We start from the raw sequence: 24,901 nt of genomic DNA, 5'->3' as shown, positions 1-24,901 counted from the left end.
AAATAGGAATAGATTGGAGGGATAGGAGGCTAATCCGCAACTTGTGCATATATCAGACTGCTCAGGTGCGAGTTGGGAACGGAGAGTCCGGATGGGCAGTGTTGGGAAGAGGTGTAAGGCAGTGTTTTCCCATGTCACTTGCGAGGTTCAACGTATATGGGGAGGAAATGATTGAAGAGGCATGGGAAGAACTTGAGATAGGAATGAAAGTGGGCGTGGAATTCGTAAAATCAGTTAGGGTTGCTGATGACCAAGCTTTAGTTTGTCAGTCAGTCAAGGGGTTTGCAAGCTTTGCTGAGTGAATTGGAAATTCAGTGCGACAGGTATGGCATGAGAATCAATATTAATAAAACAAAGGTTATGTGATTTTCTAGAAAGAAAAAGGCTAAGCTAAACATTAAAATAGGAGGGCAAAAACTACAGCCTGTAGAACAGTTTACGCATCTCGGAAGTGTTTTGGACCAACACGGTCAAAGTAGTAGGGACGTAAGGAGAAGAATTGCGCTAGGCAAAGAGGCTTTCACAAGGAGGAGGGAGCTGATGACAGGGACGTTGAGTAAGGATATTAAGAAAAGACTCGTAAAAACTTTGGTATGGAGCGTAGCTATGTACGGCGCGGAATCGCGGTCATTGAAGCAGGAGGATAGAGTTTACTGGAGGCTTTTGAAATGTGGGTGTGGAGAAGAATGGAGAAGGTGAAATGGACTGAGAAGAAAACAAACGAGGAAGTACTTGGTATGGTGGGCGAAGAAAGGGGTTTGTTGGAAGAAATCCTATAGAGGCAGTAAAAGTGGATGAAGGGGGTATTGACCGGCAGTGGGGTGTTGAAGAATGTAATAGAAGGGAGAATGCTAGGCAAACGAGGAAAGGGCAGGAACAGGATAGGGATGTTGGACGGGCTGAAGGTTGGAAGCAAGTGCACAGAGATGCAGGAGGACTGCTTGGACCGGAAGGAATGCATGCAGACAGAAAAATTAACCTCCATTTTCAACTTGTTCGTCGCTTATTTTTTTCTCTTAATGGTTTTTAACATTTATCCTTCATCTTTATTAGCTGGTGTCTCAGAGTTCCTAGCGTCACTCTCCCCTATATCTCCACCAATCCGTCACGGTTTGCAAAGTAATACCTGGATAAAGAAGAACATTTAGATCTATGCGTTGTTTCATCACATTGCGTACTCAGGAGCAGCAACACCACACGTTTTATTGATGCAGCCAAGTTCCCCTGGGCCACCGTCGTGGCGGTCGAGCCGTGACTCGGCGCGAATGCCACTGGTCCTGGAAACCGAGCTCGAGGGAGCGCGCCAATCTGAACTTGTGTGTTCATCGTCGCGCGGGACTCAAAGCTCATGAAGGATCACGAGGCGGAGGAGAGGAGTGTTGCGGCTCCATGCCACCTAAATGCAGACAGCCGCCTTCGCGCCTCCCTCCTCACCTTACACCTCCTTCCTAATCCTCACCCTCGCACCCTCTCCTCCCAACACACTCATCGTCTGCTTCCCTTTCATTTTCCTTTGTCTCGCCCCCTTGGCATCTCTCTCCTCCCTTTCCCATCCCACTCATTCCTCCCATCGCGCCTCAGCCCTGGCCCTCCTATGTCGCTCCCGCAGGTGCTTACCCTCTCCTCCATCCCATTCCTTCAACTTCACTTTTTTTATTCTCCCTCGCCCCACTGTCTTCCCCTCCCTCCCATTCGATTTTATTCCCTCCTTCAACAGCTCACTCTCCTCGCCGAGTTCTCTCCCTTTTTCTCCAACAGTCGCCCCAAACTCTTCTTCAACGCCACCGTCCTCGTTTTTTAACCTCTCTTCTGTCTTTGTAAGATTTTAGAATTTTGTTTCAGCTTCTCTCAAAATTGGACTCTCGGAGTTTATTTGCATCCTCGTCTCACTTTCACTTGGGCGTACTTCCGAATTGGATTTGTTTTTATATGAAAAACGAGGGAAATGGGAAATCCTCAATTTTTCTTGAAATATGATGAATATTTCTTCAAATGTGAAATATGAGGAGTCTCCTAGTGCATTTTTTTTCTCACACTAGACTGGTGTGCCAACTCGTATCATTGTTTTTATTCCATGGACCGTTACTGTCTTTAATAACGGACCGCATTGTTCTCGGCCTCGTTCCAGAGAGTAAATACAGTAACATTTCTTCCTGTCAGGTTTTCTGTCTTTATCTCCCGCCAAAAATCCTTACGTTTTCGAAATCGTCTCACCATGACTGACTCCCTCCTCCCCTATGTTTCCATCTCTCTCCCTTTCTCTTTTCCTCTTTCTTTTCCTCTCTCTATCCCTATCTTTCCTCTCTCTCTCTTTCCATTTCGTCTCTTTACTCTTCACCCGCAAATTTCTCCTCCCTCACGCCCCACCCAGTCCCATTTCCCCTTCTCGCACGTTTACTCCTCCACTTCCCTCTTTTTCCTTACCCCCCGTTCTCTCCAACCACCCTCATCTCACTCCTCCCTTCCCCTCGCTCTCACGCACACAAGAGAATTCGTCCGTAGGTCGCTCTACCCTTATACCTTTCATCTCCCTCACCTTCCACATCTCCTCTCTCCCCGTTCCACTCTCTTCTCCGTCATCCCTTCTCCCCTTCATTCTCTCTCTCCTCTCTCCCCCTCCCGTATTCCCCTCTCTCTTGTGGCTGCAGTGGTGGCGCCACAACGCCCGAACCTCCGGGGCGCAAGCGTCCAACGTCCCCTCCCCGAGCACCCCCACTCCCCTGCCGCCGCCCGAGCGATGCCCCCCTCGTCGACCCCCTCCTCCATCCCCTCCTCCGTCTACCATGCGCCCCTCTCCTCCTCTCGCTCCCCTTCTTTCCACCCCTACCCCATAAGCCACTCCCTCATCTCCTCCCCCCTCTCCGCACCCTCCCCCAGGCTTCCCGGCTCCTCCCCATCGTAGTGCTGTGAGGTAGATCGATACTTGCCATCCCTCGCCGCCTTCAACTGCAAGCTTCAAATTTTTATTGGCTCGGAAGGAAGGACCGGAGAGAGAGAGAGTGTACATACACAGGGCGAAGCAGGGGAAAGGAGATTTCCCTCCGTGCGCTCCGAACCAACAACGCACCATACGCCTTTCTTCTTTCCTCCGCTACCACTTCCGTTCTCTCTCTCTGCCGAACGGGCGCGTAGGTCGGCGGTAGAGGAAGCCACCGCCTCAGCTCCGCTCTCATCTGCCGCAGTAGCATCGTCCCGCGGGGAGTCCCGACCCTTCTTCCCCCGACCTCTTTCCATCCATTCCCCCATCTCCCTCTCTCTCTCTCCCAACCTGCCCAGGCCGCCGGATGGTCGGCCGGTCAGTCCGTCAGCCCGTCCGTCAGGTTCCCGGTCCGCCGCAAGATACCCTGGGGGGGAGGGAGAGGGGAGGTGGAGCCGGGCTAAAGGGGCGGCTGCCAAGCCCCATGCAACCCTCCCCTCCCCAACTCAACTCTCACTCACTCGCCGGCGGAGGGGGTGGGGGTTCCGGAGAGTGGGTGGAGAGAAGTGCGGGGGGGGGGGCAAACGCTCTCCCCGCACCGAGGCCATCATCCCCGCCTGAGCCGCCCCGCGCGCGCCCTCTCGCGCCTCGCCATCCAACCCTCTCTCGTATCTCCCCAAATCTCTTCTCCCGCTCTCGCACACGCCGCGCCGCCCCTTCACGTAGACGTGTTATCTTCGTCTCTCTGCGGGAGAGAGTGGTGAGCAGCGGGCTCGTGTGTGAGTGAGTGAGTGCGCGTTCGGCTCGGGAGGAGGGAGCGGGAGGAGAGGAGAAAAGGGGGCGGGAAGGGGGGGTACGAAACTACTATGCTCCCTGTTGCCCCCACCATCCCACCCCCTTCTCTCTCCTCGGCGACGAGTTTTGGGATCGATGCCGGGGTCGCCATGGCGCGATAGCGAGAGCGGCGAGCGATCGAACGCCCGCGTCGCAAGGATTTCGGTTCCCCTCGCTCCCGCCGTCCTCTCCGCTCCTTCCCCCGCCGCCTCCTCTGCCTCATCCCGCCCCATCTCCGGTGTACTTCCACCACCCGCCGCCTCCCCTCCTCCCCCTTGTACAATCCATTTTCAATCGCCTTTTTTCTAACCAGAATGTTTTGCAAAATGTATTTTGCGATTTTTTTTGTCCTGCCAATAGCTTTGCTCCATTTTTCCATTCCTACATTCTCCGCTCACACACATCTTTGATAAGATTTTTTACCGTTCGTTATGAAAAGTTGGGAGTGTAATCCTGACTTACGAAAACTCGGCATGTTTCCCCTCATTTCTTGTCGCTGTTCCTTCACGCGGTGGGTGGAAACGGGAGGCAATATGGTTTGATTATAACCAGATTAACTAAGAGAATCGCCCAACATTATTGCTGTATAATTAAATAAACTGTACATATGTTGACCTGCCTCCAAATTTATTTCCACTGAGTTATGCCTCTCGCCATCGTCCAGCTACCGTAGATCAATCATCGTCGCTTCCGCCTCTCACATTTTTTTACTCTCATTCCCACCTTGTGTGGCTGACGAGATTGAGCGTTCTTTTTAAGTCGGCTCGTCGGCGAATGGTAGTTTTTCCTCCTCTCCCCTCGCTTTTAAGTCTTAAAATAGTTTGAAACTTATTCTAACCGAGGATTCAAGCCGGGCCTCTCCCGAGCACGACCGCGAAGTGGCGAGAAAAACCCAATGCTGGAAAAAGTCTTTTCACACTCAACTCGCCTTTGGATCACGACATCCAGATTTCCCTTCCTTGAAGATCCAGATAGATAGAGAGTCAGTGAAGGACTTATTGCTAGTGTATTAACGCCAGCGCCTGCCCGTTCTCTCCCAATGCTCCCTTCCCCAGCCTCCTCTCCCCCACCCCACACGACTCCTGACTGGTCCTTCTCCGCGGTGTAAAAACGAGGGAGTTTTTGGCGACGTTCGGGAGTGCCCATCGCCCCCTTTAGATCGATCCCGACCTTCCCAATGGAGTGCAAGTTCGCTGGCCATTTAGCTCCCGCGCACACAAACCGTTTATGCCGTCGTTAAAACCACCCCTTAAGTCCACAGTTGGAACACGACGTGGTAATCCCCGAAGGAACTAACTGCCACTAGCTAATTTATATTCATGAAGACGCCTCCGCTCGAAGGTCTGTGTATGTTTTTGATCCATTTCATTTCGTTTTGTCTTCCCAAAATGAGTTCTTTTTATTCTGTTGAGGACGCTTAATTTTTTTCCAAGTAAAGCGTAAGCATTCATATAGAAGTGAAACGCACCCATTAATAGTCTGTGATTTGATTTGTCATTGGAAAAAACACTATTTATAGCACTACTGCCAAATTTTTATCATAATATGGCTGCTGTGTTCGTATTTTCGAGGGATTCATTTCTGTCATTTTGATTCAGTATTTGAAAATGTATCCCCTAATAATCAGATGAACGTCGACTTTATTCCAATTAATTATTTACTCTAGTTGGTATCTCATATGCTTGATTATTCTTACTTTTGCATCGGGAACAACGAAATGAATGTGTATACTCGATTGATCACCTAGGTGTTACCCTCACTCACGACCTCTCCTGGGTGAAACACACGAGGAATATGGGGAAAAGCTAACAAAAAATTAGGATTTCTTTGAACTCCTGGAGTACTGGGTAAATGTAATGAAAATGTCTAAGAGGAATATTATATTTCGCTGGTAGGCTTCATTTAGAATATGCTGCTAGAATATGGGATCCTTATGAAGTTGGATTGAATGCCAATGGGATCGCGTGCAGCGTAGATGAGATATAATTGTAACGTTGTTATGATAAACTTAGTAGCGTATCCAAAATATGACAGGAGCTAGGCTGGGAATCACCCCCGGAGCTAAGGTTAAATTACAGATTAAATCTCTGGCATAAATTGGTAGGACACCTATTTAGTAGTGATGTTGAAAATGTATTATTACCCCCCATCGTACTACGGTAGGAGAAACCATGTAGAGAGATGAAGTTTAGAACAGATTTAAGATGTAATTTTTTCCACGAACAATTGGGGATCATGATAACATTGTCCGACCGCGGTAGGTTGGTGTTCGGGTAAAAATAGTCTGGTGTGTATTCGCCCCCTGCCATACACCGTAGCGGTGGCTTGCATGGGTTTAAAATAACTAATCTTTGGGTTGTAATTACTTCCAAGGATGAAACTATCGTGTTTTAGTTTCACGAATGTTCTCATAGGTTTACTTCCTTTAGTGGTGTAGACCCGTTTACGGAATGTCAGGTCTCATTTTTTTCCGAAAAAAAAATGTTCGCGGAATGTAATTAATGGTCACGCATTCGATGAATTGATCATATTCACAAGAAATATAAAACGTAACGAAGGCAGATGCATTCTGAATCCTTTCTTCTCATGATGTCGTTATCTTAAGTGGCTCGCGGTTCACGAGTTGGAATTCCTTCCATAACATATCTGACCGTGACTTGTACCCGTGGGCACACTTGCAATGGGAATTAAGTCGAAGGACGGAAAATTTCCCCTTGCCAGGGATGAAGCCTAGGCTTCGCAGGGAAAGAGACCCTTTCCATTACCCACGGCTAGCCGCTCTCTTCCCGCGGACCATTTCCACACCACGGCCACAGTGTTGCCGTCCTAGATTTTCAGTCGACCCTCTCTCTACATACATATCGTAATCCGGCATCAATAAGCTCAAGTGCATGGAAACTGGCACCCCAGTTTATGGCAGAAAGGAAAAGAAAAACACTTATTACCTCAAACCATCGTGGTCCAATCTGCAGTAAGAATTTATTTTTTTTATTAGAAATAAATAATGAATAAAAATATGCTGAGATTCGTTGAAAAGCTTTTCATTCGACTTGACGAGCTGTTTTACCCTGTGATTATAGAGAATTGATTCTCTGAATAATGTTATAGGATAATATGTCGAAAAGCCTGGTGGTAAGTTATGAATCTGGGGGCATTATATTAATCGTGAATACATGGCCAAATATTTATTTGCCACCTGTCGAATTTTTAATATCTGTGGAATGAGCTCCACTAAAACCATCCAAGTGGTCGTTATATAATGTGAGCATGTCTGATGCTGCGCTCGAAAGCGCTGTCACGGGGAAACTTCGTCACTGCTCCTCCGAGAAAGGATTTGGAATGCAGATATAACGTACAACGCTCCTTTCTCTCATTTCTCCGCCTCCCCCCTCAATCCACCTTCCTCCCGACGCCGACGTCGACCGGAGGGTTACCCTCTTCCTCGCTCCCCAATCCTCTCCATCGTTTCCTTTTTTTTCTTCCTCCGTCGGATGGGAGACGCCTGCTCCGTGGCGTCGTCGGAGAGGATGCGAAAGGGGTGAGCAAGGGTGGGGAAGGGGAGAAGTCTAGAGATCTCAGGAGAGGAGGGTGAGAGGGGAACAGAGGGAGAGATTTTTAAAGGCTCGATGGGCGTGTGGGAGAGAGTGCATGCGATGCCTCCGTGGGTCGGAAGCGGCGGCCATCTGCCACCGGAGTGGTCCTAAAGGGAGCGCAGGGTGTGGGGAGGCTGAGGGGGGAGGGCTTGACGGAGCGCTTGGGGATTGGGGCGGCGTAGGGCGCTCGCGTCAGCGGGGAGGGTTTTTGCCTCCGGCGGCGGCAGTGGAGAACAGAAGAAGACCGGAAAACGTGAGGCGCACATGAGCGTTTTAAAAAAAGCGACGACCCCACCCACCCAGCCTCACCGACAACTCCCTCCCCACGCCCACGCCCCCATCCCCGAAAACTCCACTTCCCCCTCTCACCCCCTCTCCTCTCCCAACATCTCTCGAAAGAGCACCCGTAGGTAAAAGTAGAAGCGGTGGACATTTTTCAATCGATCCTCCTCACCCCCAACTCTAAAGGGTTTGTATGTGTATAATGACGACACGGCAGGGATGGTCGCTATAGTTTTCCGCCGCTCGCCGGCGTAGATTTTATTTTTACCCTCGCCTTCCAACCCCGCCTCTCAACTTGCGCGCGTGTTCGTTTGAGTGCTGGAAGTTCTCGGTGGATGGTGATGGTGATGGTCAGTGAGACGGGTGATATAGCCGCAGATTCGCCGCCAACCCAACCCAACATCTCCTCCGCAAGGACTCTTCCGTCCTGGCCTCATTTGCGTCGAGGCAACCTCACCAGAGGGTGATAGAAAGATCCCCTCGAGCCCTCCCCTTTTTTTCTTTCCCTGCGGTCGATCCACGCCCATTCTCTGAAGACCCGCGCGGATGATAACCGCGGCTTTCAGCCGAGAGGCGTATTTGTGGGTAATCGCCCTTAACGTGAATGCCATGAAGGAGGCGTCGTTCCTAAGATTGTACTCAGTTAACGGGTCCCATAGACCTTTCCTCCGCAGCCTCCATTCTCAATCCTCTAAATAGCTGGTTTTTTAGGGCTAGACTTTAGTTGCAGTTATTTTTAATGGTAGCAGCTCTGTGGTCGGGGGTATTATTGTATTATAGTGGTAAAATTATAAAATTGTCGTTGGCAAGAAGAAAGGGCGAATACAGGGTGCTTGTCGAATCTGGAAATCTTTGAGCATCTGAATCTGGGTATGTGATGTAGTTCAAGCTGTTAACCTACAAAACTTTTAAATTTTAGGAATGACGGTCGTTTGTGGAAATAATTTTAGGCTTGTTATTCACTTTTCATTGTTTTGGGATAGCAAATATTAAGCCAACTCGTACGTGAATTTTTGAGAATGATACCTTGCATACACTTGTTGACTTCCTGTAAGCTACCATATCCTATCCAGCATCAAATCTCAATAAAATGCGAAATGTGCGTCGAAAAATCATTAATGGTGTTAACCAGTGCTTTTGCACATTCGATTTGCCATGCCTGTGCATTTTGTATAATCTCCGCGGAGAAAGAAATGGGAAATATTCAGGATTCGTTCGCTGCCTTGTTTTTACCGTTTTATGGCCATATTTACTAATGCTGCTAAGGAGAAACGAGGATGTATACTATATGTGCCATTTTGGCAGTCATCGTCGTATTCTATTGTTCTGTTTCAGTAAATATTCCTGCTGTGGAAAGTAAAATCGCTTATCCTCTTCCTTTCATAAATTCTGACTCTTCCGTAAGGATGGGTCCACGTATTTCCCGTGGCGTAAGAATTTAGGATAATTTTCCTTCGAAAGGAATATTTTTATCCACGATCCAATTTTTACCAATTCATTATCATTCCTAATTATTGTAAAAAGCTACACACCTTTATTAACCCGTTGGTTGATATTGACTGGTGAGCGCAAAATTCATCTCGCACTTAATCTTAGTGTGTGAAATTCACACACTCATAATAGGAAGGGAAATTCAACTTCTCCTGGAGATTTTGGTTTCCGAGGAATTCGTAGACCTCGGAAAACGACTCATCTTCGGTTTAGTTAGAGGTGCCCGAAGACGTAAACCAGATATGGACCTGGGGCACACCAGTCAATGCCCTAACGCACTGCCCACATGGCTACCATGCCGTTCTGAAATAGCTCCTCATAAAAATCATCGTAATGGCATCTTAAGTTGTAGGCCATCGGCTCATCGACCCTCTCAGCAAGCCCATTTGTATGTCGCGGGAAGTATCCAGGGTCGCACGATCCTTTCCTTTCCTCGCGTATCCCCACCTAATCTAGCCTGTTTTCATCTTCCCATAGTTTTTCTAAAAATTCTCCGCTCCTTGGAATGAACAAGAATGATTTACTACACTCTCCTCTGGCTCCCCCTTCCCCCTCATTCTGCCCACTCTCATCTCGCCTCCCCCCGCACGTGATTAATTCCCCCTCGCGCCAAAGTGACGCGTTGGCCGTAACGCGTATGGACGGTGGCGTGCGCTGAATTCGGTTTCCAGCGCAACGCCCCCCTTATTCCGCCAACGCTCACCCGCCGAACCCCTTCCATCTCCCTCCAAGAACCAGGCTTGCCATCCAAATAATATGAGTTAGTTGAAGTTTCAAGGTTTATGTGCTTGCTTTCATAAGCTGGCTCGTAGGATTGGGTCCCGTGGTACGTAATTGCTTGTTGGCCAGTTTCATGTTCTCGAAATGACTCACATCGCTGTAGAGAATGCCATCCAGCAATCGGCTACATGTTTGAGCGTCCAAGATTTAAATCCCTGACTTATGGTCAGGGATTTAAATCTTGGACGCTCATACATCAGCAGCTTAGACATCCCATGGCTAAGAACATCTGAGTGCCGTAAGTTAAAATGGAAATAGTAGGATGCTCAGGCATATATTACCCGTATCGAATGTTGTGTGAGTTTTAAACACCCCCAATCGAGTACCAATACTCTCACCTTCGGATTGACTCTGAGTTGAAGAACGGTGGTGAGCGACTGGTGTCGGTTGTTCAATTCATCAAAACAAAAACCTTTCACTCATCTGAATTTCTCATTTCATTCATTCTTATTAGTCCGTTTGTAAATTTGTAGTAGAAAAATTTCCATGTGGAAGAGCGTTGTTCCTTAAGTCATAATGGCCTTTTGATGTTTTTTTCGTCTTTATTTCTTTGTAGAAACCTCTAATTATTTTCCGAATACTTCAAATCTCTGCGCTAAGTGATTAAATTGTGGGCGGTATTTAATTATTTACCTTTGGATCTTTCCCTGTTTCATGTCATGCCATAAAAAGTGAGTTTTGTTCGTATGACGTCCGAAAGTACGAAATTATGTATATTTGATGCTCTCATCGCTTTCGATTGTCGCTGCAATGGAACATTTTGTGGCTTGACGTTGCATTTAGCGCCTCAGAGAGCGTCCGTCCTCTAGAGTGAAGGAAGATATCCCACAAAACCTTGCGTTCTGGAGTCTCTTTATAGTTTGAGACACTTGGTTTGGATCGTGTGCACATTATTCTGCAGAACAATCTTTGAACCACCAGGGTTTTTATACGCAACTCACGGACCCCAACGAACGATTCGACAATAATGTCAAATCCCCAGGAACGCGTGACTTTTTCGGATCGTAAATTCCCGGCATTTTAATTTTTTTATATCCCTGTGGAATTTGGGAAGAAGATCAAGTTAAAGACGGATGGTGCCGCAAAACACATCGAGGGAGGAAATCCTCGGAATTGGCTTGTTACGACAGTGCCCTCCCGCAGCTCGTTTAGTCGGTCCCCGTCATCTCATATATAATCGGCACGCTCCGTCCATTCGGTCGCCTAAACATTCCCTTCAGCCCGTCCTTCCCCCCATCTCCCCGTCCCTCGAAGAAGAAGATGATCCTCTCAGCCCTCGCGTTCCCGCCTTTCCCCATTCCCGCCCTTCCCTGACCCCGATTCCCGCCCCTCCCCCTCTCCTGCTAAACTGCCCACTAAATGCCCACTCTCGGTGATGCTGCCATCCGATCTTTCCAGGGGTGTAGCTAGGCTAGCCCCCCTTACATTTCTGCCGAAAGCGTTTCGTCACGTATGAGCATTCACCATTCGTTTGAGACACCGTGCCGTCCACTTCGGTCTCTCGATTAGTAACAAATGGTCATGATTTCCTTTTGGTGGCCGGCGATCACTCATATTTTCGAACTTCGCTATTTTAAACAATTCCGCCCGGTCTCAAAACAACCAGAGTATGTTCAATCAAGAGGGTGACCTTTCGATATCGTGCTAACCCAAATTCATAATAGTAGTATCAAGGCCGATTGATTATAACCATGAGAGAAATCTAAAAAAATGCATCTATTATTTTATTGCACGTGTTTTAAATTTTAGTATTTTGCGACCAACTAAAATGAATTTGAATAGTCTTTTGGTAACTAGTAACGACCGACTCATCGTTACTATTATATAATTGGTCATTTATCAGAACATAAATCAAGCCCAGGAAGTTACTTTAAATTGCATTTTACCACCAACCAAAGTTACTATTATTGCTTAATTTTGAAATGAGGGAAAGTCATTCGTTTATCTGTACATCTACTGCTTGCATCATAAGTAATATAACCCCTAGGGGTATAAACACCAATTAAGAGAGTCAGGAATGGGGAGAGGTTTTAAGGTATTTGATTAATACTGCAGTTCTTATAAGTTTTCGCTATCTGCGGAGGAAAAATTGGGTCTGTAATTAGTTCGAGTACGCTTATCATATTTTTATATTTGTGGTCTGTTTAGCGCGAAATGTAATTTGGTTTTATCATCATCAGTATTTCAATCCTCGGATTGCTTTAATGCAACCCTCAATTCTTTTCAATTCAATGTCCATTCCCTCAATCTATTATACCTTCTCTGTTTAACGTCCTTCTTACTTCGTCCTATGTGCATGTCTCTTGGTCTTCGTGGTGGAATCTTCCCTTCTATTTTTCCTTTTATTATATTTATAATCAATCCATTGTGCCTCAGTGTGTGTCCAATTCATCTATTTCTTCTTTGCCTAAGAGTTCTCCATATGGTCCTATCCTCCTCTGCTCTTCTATATACTTCCTTGTTTGTTTCTTGGTCTGTACATTTAATCTTCAGTATTCTCCTCCAGTACCATGTTTCAAAGGCTTCTATTCTTCGCTGGGTTATACTCTTCGTTCCTACGTAATAAACCCACCTGATACATATTTCTTCATTGATATCAATCGAATTTCAACTATTTTCCATAAGTTATAAGCGGCAACTTTTCGATGCTAAGTAACAACTGACGTCCAAATGTGCTTTGCCATGTTGAAAATCATATTGAGCGAGAATGATTGTCGCCATTCCTCCATGAAAGATACTTATCCGTTTTAAACGAAAGAAGAATTTTCTCAGTATTTTTTATCTTTCGTTGGTCTTAAAGCTTAAGTTAGATTCAGACTCCAACCTGTGATGAAAGAGATATCATCGTAATGAGCAGTGCTCGGTCACCGTTCACACCTAGGCGTCTCCATCGAATCGTTCACCATTGTCCCATCGATATATAATGCACCCTTCCCCTCCAACTCCCCCCTCCCCATACACACAATCTCGAGAGCTGTCTTTCCCGCGATTTCGTCCTTACTCACCTCTCCCCTCTCCTTTTCCTTCCTTATATATTTTTTCCTTCGCCACCTAAGTTTTCCTTCTCACCCCACACCTGCTACCGCACCCTTCCCTCCTTCGGCGGCGGAACGGCAGCCCGTCTGTCTCCAGCACACTCTCACTCTCACTCCCACAACACGCACACGCCCACGATCTCTTCCCCCAACCCATTTCCCGCCCCCCATGCCCTTTAGCGAACCCTTTCTCCCTCGTTCCCATCCAGCCCCCGTCCCCTTTCAGCCCCCGTCCCGTCCCCCGTCCTCTCCTCTCGTCATTTTCCATACGTGCTGTGGTTATCTATTATCGCTGTGGAAAACGCTAGTAAAAAATTTAAAGAGGGCACCCGAGGGTGTCCGTACCGCCGTCGAAATTTTTAGGCCGTCTTACCTTTCTGCCTCCTTCTCTCCGTTATATTCTTTCCATCCCGGGCTCGTTCTCCGAGACTTCTCCTTCTTTTTGACTTCATTTCCCTTCCACCTTTTCTTCTTTCCGCGCTCTCCTTTTGGCTCTATGTCTTTTCTTCTACGCCCTCGTTTATTTCGCTCGTCAGCCTTTCACCACTCGACATCCCTCTTGTCCTCTTTCTCTCCAGTAAATAAACTGCTTTGCAATCCTCCGCGGTTCTCCCGTTCTCTCTTGAACTAAGGCGAGTGGCGGAAAGCGAGAGCATGAACGTCAACAGATTGACCATGTTTATTGCATGCTCGAGTGGAATTAAATATTTCTTGAACCTCTGTAGGCAAACTGTCAAAATGCGAGCGAGCGAACGCGACGCCTTTACTTCTGCTATTGTTAGTTGGTTTTTGTCGGTAAATTGGCCGTTAAATTCCTATGAAAACATGCCCTAAAGGCTTATTTTATGCAAAGATATTTTCTTTCTCTGTAGTATCGTGAGTTGTAGAAATGGCCATTTAGATAAATGTTGTTCATCAGGTTTGGGTTAATTTTTGCGATGCTTGTCAGGAATGAGAATAAGTCTAATCTAGTTATATTCTCGTAAGGCTAATTTTTTACCACGCTCAAATCATCTCCCGTAAATGTTCTTTACAACCCTGTTGATCCCTTTATCTTCGCATTGGCTTCCCTGTTTTCCTCAGAAGTTTTAATGGTTTATTTTAATAGTAATGTTACTACTAAAACTCATTGACCTAGTATTTCTTGTTTGCTTGAAAAAATCGCCCTTTTATACGAAGTTACAAATATACTATATCCTGTATGTTAACATTCTAGGCCATTTAATTTTGTTCATCACTTCTTATTTAATTGTTTTAATTTTTTACTGCCACGTCCCATGCCGAAGTGTTATTTAAAATAATGGATTGAGTACTATCAGACAGAACTGAAAAAGTAGCACAGAATGCTGTCCACTTTGGATCACAACGATAAAGTATGCAACCTTTTAATTTTACGATTCCGCAGACTTTTTATCAAAGATTCAAGTAATTTTTGACATGAATCTAAATATTATTTGTCAACCTCTTGGCTGGAGCGTTTTCCATTGCTAAAATTATTCACGCCCAGGAATGAGTGGCCAGTATTTATTACTATGGAGTTACTTCTTGAACGAAATATTTTCTGCCCACGGTATCCAGGAATCACCATTTCTTTGAACATCGTAATTTCCTGGGATTCATTCCCAGCGCTAATCGGGTTTCGACGATTTGGTTTAATATACGGAGCGTTCCTGAAAGTTGGGAGAAATGTTGGATTTACTTCAGTGATTATGCATAGTCAACGACCTCTCTCCCTCTCCTCTCCATCCTCGGCCTCCTCTGCTTCGCTCCTCCGTCCCAACGCCCTTCCTCGCCTCCGTTGTCGTCTCTCATTTCCCCTCCTCTCCCCCGCAGTCATACCGCTTTCCTCCTCCGCCCATGGGTCAGCTACACGTTCTTTTTAATTGGGTTTTCGCCGAGGCTTGGACCTCATCTTCGCTTAATTTGACGCGAGCGTGGAGAGAACTGTTTCTTGCACATCCCTACCCCACCTTGTAGTTAAAGCGAAAAAGAGGAAGGAAGAAAGAGAGAGAAAAGGGAGAGAAGTGAGGAAGACGGTTAGAAGATGTCTTAAGCAAAGGACATTCGCGAGGGAAATGACTGAATCCATCGCGCGGGGAGGGATGAACCTTGGGGGCCCCCATTCCACATGTCATTCGGCGGACGGAGGGAAGGAAGGAGGATGGGGTGAGGAAGATGAGAGAGAAAGAGGCGCAGCGGTGAGTTTTCGTAGGAACGAACGGGCGGGGAGTGGTTCAGGGTATGGGAGTGGTGGGGGCTGTTCGTGGACCGTCTCCCATTCTCGGCGTGGGTGTAGATGGCTGGGTTCGGGGCGGGGAATCAGGGTTGGGCTCGAGAGGGGTGGAAGCAGGCGAAAGGAGGGAGGAGGAGGGTGCGTCAAGGGAGGGAAATGGGGGTACGGTGGAGTCAAAATGGTGGGGAGGGATGGGCCCCTTGGAGGGTTTAGGTGTGTGTGTGTATGTGAGTGTATATATGTGTGTGTAAGGTTGAGGGGGAGGAGCCATTGGGGCGTGTGGCGTGGCGGCGGGGCGATGTGGGGGCGGAGATACGGGACGGGGGCGGGGGTCTGGGTGTGGTGTCGGAGGGGTTGAGGAGAGAGAGGGAGAGTGTACGAGTTGGTCCCTTTGACGTTCGAGGGCGGAGGGGAAGAGTTCAGGGGAAGTGCGGGATAGCGAGGGGAAGAGGGGGATTTGGGGGTAAAGAGGGTGGCGTAGAGGGTCCGCGGAGCCGAAGGGCAGGGAGGAGATAGAGGGAATCGGCGGGTAGGGGGAGAGGGTCCGTTTAGGAGACGTGGCAACGTCGCTGAGCCATCCGCGTTGCCATGGTTACAAACAAGTGAACATTCGATCTCGAGCGGTGGTGCATGGAGAGAGAGGGAGGGGGACGGGGTGTCGGAGGGACGTGTGGGAGGGGTTTTGGATGGCGGAGGGGTGTGTGCGAGAGCGTAGTCTTCTGGGCGAGGGGGTTGGGAGGGGAGGGACTGGGAGTAAATTGGGTGGGAGAAAGGGTGGGAAGAAGGGTGGAGACGGCGGGGAATAGGTAGAGGGGTGATGCTTGCGCGTGTGCACTATGTCCTTCGCCCATTTCCGCTCCCATCAGCCACCGCGCTTTTAAGAATGCTGTCTTACTTAGAAAATTCCAAAATACCTACGCCATTAACATTTCTGGATCTGTCGAAAGTGGGGGTGCTGGATGCGAACGTGGTAGAATGTTTAATGTGAGCTGGAGAATTTTTATTCTTCACTCCGTTATTTACTTTTGTGAACTTACATAGATTCTTTTGATTGGAGTAACGTGCGATCGTGTAGAGGACTCATTTTTCACGTACCGAAGCTCCAAAATTTGGATCCTTTCTTCTATTCACGAGGCATTCCCCTTTAATTGTGGAATCATTGCTTAATGAGTTGTAAAGAATAGTTAAACTCTTGGTGTGTATTCTTCGAAAATTTTCAAGTTTGTATCTGTACAAAAGCTTAGTTACGCATATTTTGTCAGATTTGTTTTCACAGCACATATTTCTCTATTAGTCAGCCTGCAGCTTAAAAAGAATTTGATACGAGACACAATCAAATATTCCCATTTTCTTTATCTTCATGGAATATAAGTTAACTATTCCTAATTTAATTGACTTAATCTGTCATAGAGAAACCTGAATCTTGCCTTTTTCCTCTTCTGAATAGTTAAAGAACTGGGGAGAGTTTTTACTTGATATACTCGTATTAATTCAGAAAATATTGGTGTTGATTCTCATTGTCTGCAAAATTTGTTCCTCAAAACTTAATTGTACCATTTTTCTATAATGATGTATAATTTCGTAGGTTTCTTGGTACCCCAAGTGCCTAGTACCTACGTCACTTAATAAGAGATAAACTCTCAATTATTATATCTGCTATGAATCAGTTCAGTCATTAATAGCATGTCTATTTTCAATGAACCTAGAGTGGAAATTAATATCACGATGTCAGAAAATTATGAGTTTCATTGTAAACTGTATTGAATGTCGTGATTTAGTTGATAACTTTCGGGCATAGTACATTTTCCTTAGAGTGGTAAATAAATATGAGTTCCGTGAAAATTGCAATACCATGGCAGGCTCCAGGGGAAATAAGAATTCAATTTATCAATTCTTTATTTCCTATACATGTTAATATGAAAATAAGGTGTTCCTTGGAAACCTTATTGTTAACATTAGCGACAAAATATTTTTCTGGCAAATAACCGTTATCAAACAATATTTTGATTCAACCCAGGAGGTGAAGTAGTTTTATAAATATGCATATTACTCTTTCATCGAATTTTTAGCTTAATAATCCAAAACCGTTGAAGAAATGCGTCAATTTACTAACAATCTCTCTTAGAGGATGGATGATTGGGGAGAAATTATTGGCGTTTAATTTAATACTCCACGCCCTAAGCCAAAAATTAAATTAATTACTTTGAGATAGTGAATTTATTTGAAATATTTTCATCAATTTTATCTTCGATTGTATTGCAAATGTGTTGACTAATTTTTTAAAATATTAGTTGGTATAGTAACGACTTTTTAGGGCCAAATATGTTGCAGAATAATATGCCCTTCTTTTCCAAACTGAATACGTGACTCATTTTCTCCAGTAACCTCAATTACGTTTTTCAACCTAAGCGTCGCCTACTTCGCTTCCGAAATCATTGCAGCATAAAGGAAGCAATTTCATTCTTAGAAGTACGCGAAACACTTAGGGTATTGGAAGTAGCACGTGTTAGCGTAATATAACTCCATTCCAATTTTCCAAATAATGGTTGCTTGAATACTCTAGTGGTATGTGATAATAGAATTTTCAGTTTATTATTAACGCTTTCGTTCAGGGTGAAAAGATATATTTATATACTCTCTAACGGTGTTAAGGAAACCTGAAGGAATTTACAAAAAAAATTCGCTCGTTCGCTGGGTCAAGACATAAGTATAAAAAATAATTTTGATTAGGGCGAATGACGTTATCTCTCTTTCAAAGCTTATTTGCTGTGTCTAAATGTATTAGTATCAATATGGGAATCGATGAATACTCTCTTCATTCTTCATGGTTGAGTAGTCAAACCCACCGCGCATCGTTATTCTTTTCCGTTAGCACCTTCAAGCATTTAATGAATAGAGACCCTCTCGAGCTGAGTCGTTGCGGTCAACTTTACAGGAGCTTCGAATTATTCTTGGTGTCACAAGAAGATCGATTCATTGCACACCTCTCTAATGTTCTTTTAGTATTTTTTATCGCCTATAAAATAATGCTATTATATCAACCGCAAGCCATGGTGGGACGAATTTTCACGTTACAAGGTATTCGGTTCCATACGAACTAGAAGAATTTGAAATTGGAAGCCAGGCCGGGGTAGTGAAGGATAACCTGCAGCGTCTCTATTTAATGTTCAAGGGATATCATTGATTTTTTTCTCTTTATTGTGTGTGTCATATGAATTTACAACAAAAAAATCAAAAATAAAATCTCAAGGAGACATCGTTGCCGACGCATGATGAAGATGTGTATATTTCTTTCACGAGCTGCGAGGTTTAGGATTTTCGACTTTCTGTTCTGAAGATAAACTTCATGGCCGTCCTTTTTTTGTCTCGTTTTCAGCTTCTAAATGGACTGGCAACAAAATAAGTGATTCCGTGAATGGGGTATATTTCTTTTCTCCTAATTAACTATGTGACAGCAATTACCAGTAATCTGTTACCTATAACTTTTACGCCGAAACTCAAAAACTCCTACTTGGATACTAGTTATAGTCCTTGGAAAATGTATTACAGAACCTTTATATGAACACATCATACCGTATGTATATTAGATTATTTTAAGTTGCTTAGTATTCTGTCGCGTCATATGTACTTTATTTTCAGCAAATGCTTTATGTAAACTCGTGATATCATGGACCTAAGAAACGGTTTTAATGTGTATTTTATGCATGGTTATGTTGGAACTCATGCATTATATGCATGAGTTCCAATATTTTAAGAAACATAGGATAAAGGTTCTCGTTTTAATATTTGACGAACATTATTTTATTTAGGACTCCGAAGTGTCTTATACTTAAGCTTAAACTCCCTACAATTTCTCTCTGGGATATATCCCATAAGTTGAATGGAGTAGCTGTGACTTGGCATATCGGAACTTCTAACAATAAATTACCTATATTACAACCAGAATTCTTAAAAAATAATTAATGCTATGTGTAACGTGAAGTGTTTGAAGTACTTCGGTGTATCAGATTGACTCGGATCATACACTCTACATCAAGTAACAGCACAACGCAGCATAACCTTGGCGAATTCGGAAATGTAACGTCTAGCCTGACTGCGAGTCCCTCTGGACTTAAAAAGATCAGCAGAAACTATATCGATAGGGAAGAAAGAATCCTTTTTCGAAAGTAAGTAAACTTCGTTACATTAACTTCCTTTCCTGCCTGAATAAATGGTCAAACGGCAGTAAAAATATTTTTAGCGGCCCAGAGAGGTGCGTTTAACGTTTGGGAAACGTGAAAGTAAAAGTCGTTCTCCGCACCATATAATTTAGTAGCCATACTGTTATACACCATGGTAGTATCGGCCGCTAAACATTTGTGTGCAATATTCTAAATCTTCTGTCGTCGTTATCCTCCCATCTGATTATTCATTTCGAATGGATACTGCAGTTTTGCTTTGATCTTGTGGAGATTTTTAAGGATATTTTTCTCCGCCATTCCGACAAAAATGCCCCCTTAGAATCTGATTGTCCTTGAGATAAATTGCTGGCATCCCTCGACACTACTGTTGTGAAGAATGCATGTCGATGATTAATTTGATTTCGAAGGCCCAGAAGTGGTAAAAATTTAAGGTCGGAGGACAACAACTCACGTTACTCGGTGAAAACCGTTCATGTTTTTCGTGAGGAAATAAAGAATATAAATTCGTAATTATTTTTCAAATGGCTTGTAAAAAAATTTATTAATTTATATCTTTGTTACGTTGTGCTTTATCGTTGAATTGTTTTTGTAGGATTCTTGAATAATACTCATCTTCTTTGTCATGTTCAGTTAGGTAATGCATTTAAATCAACGGAGATATCCATGAAACACAGAAAATTGAAAGTGTTACTAATAATGTTAATAACTGAAGTATTGCAATTTTCGTGCAGTAGGCGAAAAATAAATGAAATAATCAAGCTTTTTTGTCGGTACGTTTAAAAGCCTACATGTTTCCGATCAAGCGTTAAAAGGTTGACGATGATATTCTGGCAATACATTTGATTATTTCTTTATCTTTTTAATTTTTCCTTTCGGACCTCTTCTTCGATCAGTGTTATTCCACTTTTATTGATGGACGGAACCGAAAAATCAATCTCAGAAGCACGCGAAGTCTGATCTAATTTTCTTTTATATTGCCATATGGTTTGAAAAATGTAAATGTAGGTTTCATAAAAATTTGAAGGCATGGAGTTCCTTGTTATGAAATTATATCTACGATGATTTTAGGCAAATTCTCTTGCCATTTCTAAAAGTTGATTAATTCATTCTTAGCTGATAAGATTTGTTGCGTTCTGTGACTAGCTCTCTCACTGGATAGCGCTAAGTTATGAGCTCGAACTTCATCTAGGGAGTGCATATTTTCATGAATTGAACTTCTTGTGTCACTTTTACACTACGTTTTGATCTATGTCGTCAGAGTCATTGGCAACCAAAATGCTTCGTGTACATAATATTTAAAATGCTTATTCCTTACGATCCATCCATCCTCCTACATTTGGAAGCATAAAATATACGTTTTATGCGATATATTTGAGCGTACTTATTATAACTTGTATTAGTACTTGAGCGTATTCATAATTTATTAACTAGCATTCGTGAATTTAAGTATTAATTTACAGAATACGAGCCTTGGTCCTTCAAAAATTCTTTCAGTTTAAGTTGTAAAAAAGCTACAATTAAAATATATTCCATTTCCACAAAATATCCTAAAAGTCATCCATGTTTAATGACAGCATATTTATTAATCAGTTTTATGCTGTTAATTGTATGCTTTTTGAGGAGAGTAAGTGACTTTTTCTTATCAGGAGTTTCAGTTATGAAACCTTACCAATTATTTTTACCTGTTCACGGCGCTCATGCTCATGACCTCCTTCCCTTTGGACTAACGGTGAAGAGCATCCGTTCGGCAAATAGCGCTGCCTCTGCAATCCGTCCAAATCAGTTTTCCATTCCTATTTCATTCTTTTTTTTCTCAGTAAATTTTCTGAGATAAGTCATCGTCTTTAAGACGATATTGTGTGACAGTATATATGAATATATAATTCTCAGGCGTTGTCAGTGGGGTTGCCTGTCCTCCGGCGTCTTGGCGCTCGAACGAGGCACTAGGAGGCTCAAGTACCCAGGAATCGAAATGAATGGTTCGAGGTCGGGCTATTTCCTCAACCATTCCTGAGCACGAATTTAAGCTTTTCTCACTGAACTACGGTTGAGGTAATAATAATCTAATCATTTTAAGAAATGACAAAATAAAAGGATTAACTTTGTAAAAGAAAGGAAGCACTCTCTAAGTTCTAGTGTAAACTCTTACCTATTATGTTTTGACAATTTTTAATCTCTTCATTTTAAAAAAAGTGGAAACTGAGGTGATCGTGAAAATAAATGTCTTCCTTGTACTTTCCTTTTGAAACTAAGCACTCTGTTAATATTCTTGGGGAAAGACGGCAACAACCTTCGTGAGTAGTATCGGTGCAGGAAATATTTTATGTTATTAGGTGTAGAAGGACATGACAAGGTTGCTCCTCTTGCTTCCATGAAGGTGGCTGAAACCACCGAACTATTTAAGTGAGTCATTTTCGGTTTCATGAATATTTTCTAAAAACAAGTGTTTTATCTTATAGGTGCGTTTGAATCGAACACACACACACACACGTATATATATCGGACTCCCTTTTTTTCGAAGCGTGGTATAAAATAGCGAAGTCAACATGACCGCCCTGGAAATAAGCATTTTAGGTCTCCCTGTATTACGACAACCACATCACAAATATCGATCCTGTATTTTAAATATTATGATGGTAAAAATTGCCAACAGAACCTCATCGTGTGTTAGCTTCTTTGTTAAGGAGTTGAATGCTTTTGATTTCGTTCAATCTTATCACATTAACTACTAAACAATCATGTTGATGGGGAAAATGTTCAGGTATACTAACTTTTTGAAGATCATAATTGATGGGAGAAGTTAAATTAAAGTATAGCCCTCGGAAAGGCATTTATAAGATATTAAATATTATTTTACTTTCTACTCTCAAAATAAAGTGATACTCTTCGATCATAATATGTGAAACCGAGTTATCCTCTCACGCAGATGGTTCAGCAAGATGGAAGAAAATACCGAGAATGGGCTTAGGTGAGCCAATTTTTGAGTGAAGAAAGATTGACTCACTCACCCTTTCAAGTATGAAAATAAAGTTCCAAATAGGTGAAATATTTTATGAAAGATAATAATATAATAAATGAGAGAGTGATGAAGGATTGTTGCTTTGACAAAATTAGGAGTTACTGCTGACCAAACTTAGAAATTTTCTCTGATGTTTGAAGTTAAATATTGTTTATTGGTGGGTTTTATAATAAATTACGGGAGTATGAATTCAGTTCATTTGCTTTGTAATTTTAAACAATTTTTTATCGCTTGATTGCCATCATTTGCAGGTTAGCTAGTTAAGAAATGATTGTCGTGTCCTGCGTGACATACTGATCAATTTTTTTTCAGGTTTTTTGAGCTATGGAGCAGGTATTTTAAAATTATGCCTGATGTTTAAATTATGGATATAAATTCTATATACGTATTGAAACCAAATTTGCCTAGTATTTCGTATCTTAGGTGTGTTTCATAAGGCTGAAGTTTATGTATTCGTACGTCTCCTTTCTTTAATTGTGAACATTGAGCTTTTTACTCAGCAGAATTTGCAGAACATACGATTGTTTTATCGTTTTAAATGCCAATACGAGAAAAACAACACCTCTTGATTTTAAACTAATCGATTGGAGACGTGGCATAAGAGATCAACTCCGATCAGGATGAAACGATACCTTTTACTCCTTTTTGGTAAAATTTTGATATCACTGTTGTTTTCGTTGCTAGTAATTGACGGTTTTATCGCCTAAATTTCACGGACCCTGGATCCATTGTCTTTGAAGTTACTAATTAAAAAATGCATATCGAATGTAAATTGTTGGGTATGCAACGCCCACCGAAGTGGCCTTGCTTAAAGTGGCCCACAAATTCCCATAATTTCGCAGTGCCGTTGATGAAGTGCTCTAATGATGGTATTCAAATCCACAAAATGTTCTTTTTGCCTTGTGAAAACTTACTTTCTACTGGAACACCCGGCACGTTTGTCGGAGTCCCGAGCTCGACACCTGCAAAGGTGAACCTCCCACCCTCATTCAGCCCTCCATTGATTATGCCCCCTTGGTTAGCTCACCGTTCTCGGAGCCAATTGCGAGTCTCCCTGGGCATCCACCGTCGATATGTGTGTGATGTGTCCTCCAGGACGGCCGTTGAACGGCGGCCAATTGAACGCCGCTGCTCTCCATCAGTATCTGACATACTTTTTTTCTCTCCCTCTCCCCTTAGGCTGTTCGACGTAGGTGGACAGAGATCCGAAAGAAAGAAATGGATTCACTGCTTCGAGGACGTGACGGCGATCATTTTCTGCGTCGCCATGTCAGAGTACGACCAGGTGCTCCACGAAGACGAGACCACGGTAAGAAACGCTTACACACGGCCCCCTTTGATCAGCATGTCAACTTTCAATCGCTCCATAGGGTGTGGCAATGTTAGCTCGCGATTGGCAGCGGTGGGGCCTCATCCAGAAATCTAAAATTAGGTTTCCTGTGGCTAATTTTGAGGAAGGCTTCCTGTTGAAAGTTTCTTTCTGGAATTGAACCTTTTTCGGATCGAAATACGATTTATCATGGAGAACCTTTGCAATAACTTTAGTTGAAATAAAGAATTAAACTTTTGTCAAAAAAGTGTTTGGTGGAGTAGTCTCATGACTTGTTGGTGGATGAGATACAAGGGGCGGCTCTGGGAGTTGAAAGTTAATACTGAGGAAATTGGCTGAAGTCCTAGCTTCCTCCTTATCTAAGATATCCCTTTGCTTACTTAGTAATAATACGAGTATATTGGAAAAAAATAATATGAGGGGATTTCTACTTTTGACTGTGAAAAATAAAAGCGTAAGATCGTATTTCCGATGTTACATTAACTTCAAAATTGATTCATAAATGACTCGACTTGATCGCTTCCAATCGCTTGGAATGGTCTTGAAAGGATGAAGTTATAATGAAGGGAATGATCAAAGAGGAAATAGCTCTTTGCTGTAAAATCAGAGGAATTTATGCGATTGACTTTAATTTACTGTCATATCCCACATTCGTTCATTCCCGCGTTTCCATCCCTAATGCATTCTTTTTCAGTGAACCTCGTCCTTCATTTTCGACATCAATTGCAAAATTTAAATATCAATTGCTTTGAGTGTAATCTTCCCATTTACGTCGCACGTTTACTGTGTATAATGATCGATTCATTTAAGTGGGAGTTGCGAAATAGTATAGTAAAATAACCTTTTCACCCGTAACGCTTTGATCAAGAATTCCATAATAGAAGATCTGATCGCTAATGGATTTTTTCTATGCATGTACAGCTCCAGTCATCTTAAGCCAACTTAAGCCAACCAACACAGAGATGGGGCAATCGATGATTTCATATTACAGAGGCATATTTTTTCTCTCGTGGGGTAGCTCGTAGGGTGTACAATGTATTCGCCAATGTGTGTTAAGTGTAAAACGATGAGCTGTTTAAAAAATGTAATTCCTGAGATCATCGCTCTGCGATGTCTGTCCGGTGACACCCTTAGCATGGGTGTGATTGCCCTCGTCATTAAGTGAGATCGGCGGCGGCGGGAGGGGGAGAGGGGAGGAGGTAGGTG

The 24,901-nt window shown here is 43.6% G+C and overlaps 1 protein-coding gene across 1 annotated transcript in view; it reads left to right on the top strand.

Annotated features, from left to right (window-relative positions):
• The window catches only part of Galphao (G protein alpha o subunit), a 239,364-nt gene that overhangs the window by 183,817 nt on the left and 30,646 nt on the right, over window positions 1-24,901 (top strand). The window contains exon 6 of the mRNA XM_071588259.1: window positions 23,545-23,674. Coding sequence (XP_071444360.1) covers window positions 23,545-23,674 — 130 coding nt within the window. The remainder of the gene's footprint in view (window positions 1-23,544; window positions 23,675-24,901) is intronic.

Source organism: Hetaerina americana, unplaced genomic scaffold, assembly GCF_022747635.1.
Source record: "Hetaerina americana unplaced genomic scaffold, ioHetAmer1.1.p SCAF_3, whole genome shotgun sequence".
Taxonomy (NCBI): domain Eukaryota; kingdom Metazoa; phylum Arthropoda; class Insecta; order Odonata; family Calopterygidae; genus Hetaerina; species Hetaerina americana.
The sequence above is the reverse complement of the archived record's forward strand: the minus strand, read 5'-3'. Positions and strand labels throughout refer to the sequence as shown.